The 7,726-nt window shown below is 33.4% G+C and overlaps 1 protein-coding gene across 1 annotated transcript; it reads left to right on the top strand.

Annotated features, from left to right (window-relative positions):
• The first annotated feature begins 352 nt into the window (after positions 1–352).
• On the top strand, positions 353–4,478 carry LOC109586842 (uncharacterized). The gene is made up of 12 exons (XM_020003066.1): positions 353–440; positions 526–801; positions 850–960; positions 1,005–1,052; positions 1,102–1,778; positions 2,222–2,306; positions 2,357–2,401; positions 2,455–2,484; positions 2,545–2,655; positions 2,700–2,801; positions 2,857–3,252; positions 3,660–4,478. Exons 2-12 carry the CDS (start codon positions 696–698, stop codon positions 4,274–4,276), a joined length of 2,328 nt encoding a protein of 775 aa, XP_019858625.1. The 5' UTR covers positions 353–440; positions 526–695; the 3' UTR covers positions 4,277–4,478.
• Positions 4,479–7,726: the final 3,248 nt, after the last annotated feature.

Raw genomic sequence — 7,726 nt, 5'->3', positions numbered from 1 at the left:
CAGAATTGCAGACAGTTTTTTGTCTACATTTTGTCATGTGTGGAGACTTCATCAAACTTCTGAGACAATGTGACGCAAAGTTTTGTTCTTCAGCTGACACAGAAAGAAATTTGTATCATTTTTCATTAGATCTTATCTCCAGATGTACAGCATATTCCTAAGGCCTCAGGGGAGACAAAACTTCATGGATACTGTTGATCAGAATACTTCAGTTTGGAATGCAGGTTCCTTTTTTACAAGTACCACTCTTTGGATAATTTCTTTCAATATCTCTGCAATATTACTGAAGGCTTAAGCACTACTGCAACTTTAATATTTACAATACATGCAGGCTCAGGTTGTTTGCTGATCTCCGTCAACTCCCACTTCTTGTATAGGCGTAACTCCCGCTCCGTCTCCCGCTTTTATCTGGTCCCCTGCTACACTCATCCGTAATACATGTAAAGTTCACATACAAACAGTACATACAATAAGCATTAATTGAATCATTGACACAAAGTTTTCAGATCTATGTATAACTTATAGATGATGATCCTGCTAGTCAGATATTCCAGCATTACAGTGATAGAATATCACAAGTATCTCTCACAGATAGTTGTATCCAGTTGTTATATACAGAAGGATTAATCACTGAGGATACACAAAGGAAGATTGAGAGATGTGGTGGCTCATTAGGTGATACATTAAGAGTATTAATGATTGCTGTATCTGATGATCACAGTAAGCTAAGGTCACTAGGAAATATATTAATGGAATTAGAAGAAACTAAACCTTTAGGCCAAGATATTATTAAAGATTATGGTAAGTAAAACAGTAATAAGATTACTGTATTATTTTGTTTTATAATAGATGAAATGATTAACAGATCTGTGACTACAGCTGTTGTTACTGGTACAACAGTGAATACTAATTTATTCTCCAATCAATCTACAGAATTAGCTGTACCAAGAGCTCATACAGGTCATTATTGCATTTGATGATAATTAAAACTATATATTTTATAGATATTGCAGTCATATCAACCAGTAATGCTACAGGATCAATTGGATCAGGTATAAAATTAAATCATAATTAATATTTAAAAATATAGACTGATTATAGTTGAAGTATTTCACATGTGTGAAGCAGTCCATCAGTATCCTTTTGATGCAATGAGAGGAAAATTTGGAATATTTTGTTTTAGAATTCTTCAAATAGTTTCCAAAAAAGTTTCAATACTCATTACTTTCCTAATATTTCTTCGACAGTGTTTTCCAGAGCTTGATTCACAGCTCTCCTCTGCTGATTCTGTACAAAATGCAATGACGATTGTATTAACTAAATGCAACGTCATAAATATTTCAGCAGTGGAGAACATTGCAATATTCTACAACATAAGTGAAGCTAAACAACTGATAGTAGAATACAAGGAAGAAGTGAATGAATTTTGTTCGAAAATTTCTCTGGACTTCTTGCTGAATAAGAAACTATCAGCTGACATCAGTTCACTAAAGTGTGAGACAGTTCAGTTTGTATTGGATTGGACACCTGATCAGCACTCACTGGATGATATTAGACGTTTGTTAAAAAAAGCATTTACTGACTTGAACAAGAGACTGATTGTTAAAGTGACCTGTCCTGTCAACTCTATTGTTATCATTTGTTATGCACCACATCATCTACTAGCTGCTCTTCTCTTTGAAGCACAAGACAACCTAACTGTCTTAATAAAGGAATTCACTTTAGTTAGACTAACCATTGGCCACTACACTGTCTATGATGAAAGGATCAGATGCAAGGTATAAGATACTGTAACTGTTTGAGACCTTGTTTAATATTATGTACTAGAGCTGAAACAGATATCCTGATTATCCGGATATCCGTTTATAAATTTAGTATCCGGATAGTAATTTTTGACAAATAGGATAATTAAACTTAATAACTAGACTTTATAACTAATTAATGCAATTCTGTCAGTTAATGACCAGCAATAAAAGAGTAAGTTCTTGAAGCTACCAACCTCATCAGCCACTTCTTAATCATTTTTGAGCTTCTTAACTACCAGAAATGTACAAGAATAACATCCTGGGGAATAAAAACTTTGCTTTTTTGATGTCTGCAGTCACTAACTAATTAACTTTTATTAATTAACTATCCGGCAAATATCCGAAAAAAATTTCAACAGGATATCCGGATAGTGAAATACCACATCCGTTTCAGCTCTATTATGTACTAATTATAGGTAATGAATAATGAGTGTCTTGTAGAGGAGATGAAACTAGCTGATGGACAGGAACTAGAACTCATGACTTTACTTGATTACAAAGGTGTGTGAGTTGTTCTGTAACTCAATTAGTGATATACTAATGGTATGTAGGATCCATAACTATTGAACAGGAGAGTGTCATCAATCAAAGAGAAGGTATACATTTATAGTTATTGATTGATGAGAAGATAATTATTTGTCTTGCATAGAGCATATTGAAAGGACACTACAGACTCCAGGTATTGTAGTCATAATAATTATCTATTTAATTAATATTTTTATTGTGTCATTTGCTGTAGAGCCTAAACTAAAAGTGAAGCTACTGACTAGAGGGAAGTTGATAAATGAAGTATTCAAATCAAAGAAATCAGAGACTCAGTATTTCCGAACTTCTCTCCTAATGAAAGCAGGTACTGAATCTAAACGGAAATTTATCTATATTACCTCATCACAGGAAGAGAGGAGGCATTATTTCAGTATAGAAAAGAGATTGAGTTACTACAGGAAAATATATCAATAACACAGCTGTTGATCAGTCAAAAGACAAACATGTACAGTATGTTGTATTTAGATTTATATTGCTAACTGATTGATATAATTGTATTGTATAGAAAATGATCAGTGTACACAATCATCAACAGCAGAATCTACATGCATTTACACTGCTCGTTATGACTATCATCCCATTGATAGTGATGATCTTTCATTCACTAAAGGAGAGCAGCTAGAAATTTATAAAAAGTTGAACAGTTTTTGGTGGAGAGGAAGATCCCTGGCGTCCGGTGTTGATGGACTCATTCCTAGTAGTTGTGTTTACTCAATGTTAGAGACTCTTCAGTTGTTAGAGTTTATACTGTCAGTGGAAGAAGTATCCCTTCCTGTTCTACAGAAGTTAAGGAATGAATCATCTAGTAATGATGAGAAAGCTTCTCTTTTCTTGGAGACTATAAATGATGATCCTATAGTGATATTTGCACTGAGACAAGACAAGGAACAATATGATCAAGGTAATACCATACAGCTAGTTTTATCAGAGGATGAAAATACATACTATTGGCGGACTAATAATTGACGCACACACAGCAATGCATACGCATTGAATTAGAGTAGGCAAGATTACTGCCGTTTTAATTTGTGCTCACATAGATTCCAGCAAATTAACAAAACCAGTTATTCAGTAATTGTGATTATTGTGACAGTCAGTATCATTATGCTAATTGTTGCTATGAATTATATAATAATGTACACATGAACATGTTAATGTCTAAAGTATTCTCTGTTTGTATAATGATGAGAGTTGCTGGACGGTAGTCTGGCACCACATGATGTTATGTTTATGTTCACATGATGCAAAAATAAATGTGATTAGTATCTAAGTGCATGCATATAAGTATAATCCTTTAGTTTTTCTTAGGAGTCACTGGGAGTGTCAACTGGTACTATGACTGGCTATCTCTTACATCTCCATCTCCAGTTCAGTGTAGTGAAGTAATTAGCATTATTAGTAATTTTCATAAAAGGATTGAACTCCGTTACTCATCTACCAATAGTACAGTATCTCTACTATCATCAGCTACACTGCAAACATTACACTTGAGGAGTTTTGATATATGGTACACTCCATTAACTAACGATTGTATCCAGTACTTGTGTATACTACTAACTAATAATAAAACAATACAAGAACTAGACATTAGGTATGATTCCATCAGCGATAGAGGAGTTATTAATATCTGTCAAACACTTGAAAACAACTCTACACTTATCTCACTAGATCTTTCTTATAATCCTCTCATTACTTCTACTAGTGGACAAGCTCTTTCTCACCTACTCCTCAATAACTCATCACTGGTTGAACTAAATCTAAGAGGTACTTCATTGTCTACGAAGTCAATACTACTCGTTCTCCATTCAGTATTAAATAATAAAAATATAACAAGGCTCAAGCTAGACAAACAACACAAAGAGACTTGTCTCAATACTTACCCTAACTATAACCTTATACAAGACAGAGTAGTCTGGAAGTACTAATTGTTTTTTATAATTTTTTGAATTTTCACAAAAACAGGCAACCAATGCATTTTATTAATTTTTCGAGTTATTGTTTTCATTATCTCATTTGCATGTTGTTCATTTTTGCTAGTTTTACCCACTAATTACCACTCAATATTCTTTGCTTGTATGATGTACATGTACATTTACCACAGTTCTATTCCTGTGGTCTAATTCCAAATATTTCACAGTTCATATGTCTGGTAGAACTAATTTCGTAGATTACTGTTCCCCTGTACTTACATACACTTAATACTTTCATCTTTTAGATAGAATGAGGTAGTAAATGAACAGCATTTTAATATAATTCAAAATACATTAACAGAAGAGTATCATATTAGTAGTTACAATAACAATAATAGTATATTTAATGAATATACAGGTATCTCTTTCTTCAGAATCAGGTAAAATATTCAAAACTTGGGGAAAAGTGACTAAGCACAACTCATGACAGAAATTATTTGTGACAAAATTAATTATACTTTTTGGAAGTTTTTAAATGACAATATCAATTAAACTGACTACTTGAGTTTAGTTCATTGCATCTGGTCTTAGTCCAAACAGTTTCGGGGATGAAAGATAATAAAAAGATTAATCCACTGAATCTTATAGACATAAGTTGTGCATATCAGATAGAACTTGTTTAGCACTCATGAACTTAATTAGCCTATAAAGAAGAAAGCATGAATTACCAAAGGAAACATTTCCAAAATGACCCTGCATGTACTTTTTGCTTCATAAAAAATGGCATGGCAATGGGAAATTATTGGTCTCTTTACATTATACAAAATGTTTAAATTGTGTCAAAAATTCACTTTATATTTAAAGGTAAAATTTTGAGGAAATTGCTCTTTGGCGAAATTGATACTGTATAGCTGGTAATTTTTATGGGTCTTATTTTTTTGCAAAATCTACTAAAATTCCAAATCACAGATTTTAAATTCACAAATTCTATCATGTGTGCCATGCAGGTACTGTATTTAATTGCTTTTTGCGAATTTTATTTTTGCAAATCAGAAAGAAATCTGCAAAATTTGCAACCCTCGAAAATAACCACTTATATGGTAGTTTGATAGCCAATCATATTAACAACACTTGCAATTAAAATTAGGAGATTGGAGAAGATCTGACTTTAGTGAAGTTAAGTTACTTGCTATATAATTTAATGGTGGCACATGCATATAAAGCAAAATTTAGTGCTAATATACCTGAATTGCAACAGAGGAAGATTTGTAAAGTTGATACAGTTGAGCACTAATTGAAAAAATGCTCAAGATAAGAGGAACTTTAGGGGAGCATCTTTTGGAGTGGGTTCAATTCATCCAATGTAGCCCAACAACACTGTATTGAGAGCAACTCAAGAATACTCAACTTCAATATTATGAAAATCTAAAATTGAAGAGAGACTATTATAAAATACGCATACATGTATATAGTGTATTATTATAGTTATATAGTGAGGGTGTCTAACTGCTCTATAGTAGCTAAAACCACAGCACATGATGATTATAAAATACATATAGATGAATTATAAACATTTTTATCTGATTTGGCTGCTGTAGGCAAGATGTCTCATAAACATCAGTTGCATTTACTCACTAAGTAGAGCTTTGAAAAAGTGAGCAAGCTCATAATCTAGAACTTTAATACAGTATAGCCTAAAATTTTCGCAAAAAAAGTCTTAATTTAAATATTCACGGAAAATAAATTCACAAATTACTATAATTATTAATATGATTACCAATTAATTAACTAATATAATCAAGCAACACCTACACTAATTAATCCACACGTGGTTAGTAATGGAGCAGCAACAGAACTATTCAGTCAGCTCCTGTGTAAGAGGATACCACATTTACCAACATATCTGGAGTCCTAATCTTGGAGAAGTATTACCTTGTAGCCAGGAGCCAGGAAATGTTCATGACCTATATGCAGTAGCAGTTAGAAAGGATGGAATAGTTGTCGGTCACTTGTCTTATCTTTGTAGCCTCTTGTTACAAAGAGGAGGTAAAATGCATTATGAAGTAACAGGGAGTCAACGCTATTCTTAGGATCTACCACAAGGAGGAATGAAGCTGCCTTGTATTTACACCTTTACTACTTCAAGTAAGGAAGAATGTAGTAAGGTAAGCAAGTTATGCAAGGAAGCTGTCCTTATCAATCAAGTCCCAGCTGCTGCACATTCATTAAACTCATTGCCAACAGAAGAAACATCACAAAGCAAAAAGCTTTGGGCTGACAAAAATATTGTCTATAATGCCACAACTACCAACAACACAACTGAACACATATGGGTGTCTTTGGAAGTGACCCGTTGCAGAATAATTAGTGTCTCTTTAGATGACAAGTTAATTCTTCAGCAGGATCGTATGCTTACTGATAAACATATTAACTTCGCTCAATGGCTTCTTAGACTTCAATTCCCTTCAATTGAAGGACTTACTTATTCTTATTATCAACATAAAGGTGATAAGAAAATTAGTTGTGGGATGGTAATTTTACACACTAGAGGATCTTGGCATAAAATATAAGCTCTCAGGAGGATCAAGTAATTGTATATGATTCATTGTATGATGCAGCTGATGAGGGCACTATGCAGCTACTAAAAAAAATTAATTACTCATCTCTAATAGTGGAAAGTCCACAAAAGCAAAGCAACTTTATTGACTGTGGATTGTTTGCAATAGCCAATGCAACAGCTATTGCTTTTAATCAAAATCCATTATTCATTAAATGCAAGATCACAGAAACGCAGCATCACTTGTCAAAATGTTTTGAGGACAAAGAAATGACTAGTTTACCATTGCAATAAACATTAATTGTTATTCAGTCACAATTTAAAATTTAATTATGTATGCATGCATGTAAATAAAATTACTATTATTGAGTGAATGTTCATTAATTATTCCAGCTCCTTTAAATCCATTTGCCACAATCTCTGGTTTGGTTTTTATGTAATTGTACCATGCTATCATCCACTTAGCACTTAAAGGCTTGACTGTGCTCATTTTGAGATCAATTCATAGGCGTAGGAATGATTCAAAAGTTGGGGGGGCTCAACATTAAAAAGTATGACTTAGCATGTGAACATTGGGGGGCTAAGCCCCTCTTGCTGAAAAGTTGGGGGGCTGCAGTCCCCCCCCATTCCTACGCCTATGCAATTACATCCATTTTCCTACCCTCTCCAATGTTTTTACATAAATTGTCAGAATACAATGATTGAAACTGTTGATGGAAAAAATCTTTTGCTGCTTTATTTAAACTAACATAAAGGCTGTAGCCGATAAGTGCAGTTTGCTGGAACAACAACGATGTGTATGTTGTAGTTTCTTAAAAGTGTCTATATCCTTTCAGTACCTTGAGCTTTAAACCTATCAAATATTACCAGTGCTGGATGATTTGGTTTCCCTAATTCACTTGTCACAC

The sequence above is a fragment of the Amphimedon queenslandica genome, unplaced genomic scaffold, assembly GCF_000090795.2.
Source record: "Amphimedon queenslandica unplaced genomic scaffold, v1.1 AMPQUscaffold_12765, whole genome shotgun sequence".
NCBI classification, from domain to species: domain Eukaryota; kingdom Metazoa; phylum Porifera; class Demospongiae; order Haplosclerida; family Niphatidae; genus Amphimedon; species Amphimedon queenslandica.
The sequence above is the reverse complement of the archived record's forward strand: the minus strand, read 5'-3'. Positions and strand labels throughout refer to the sequence as shown.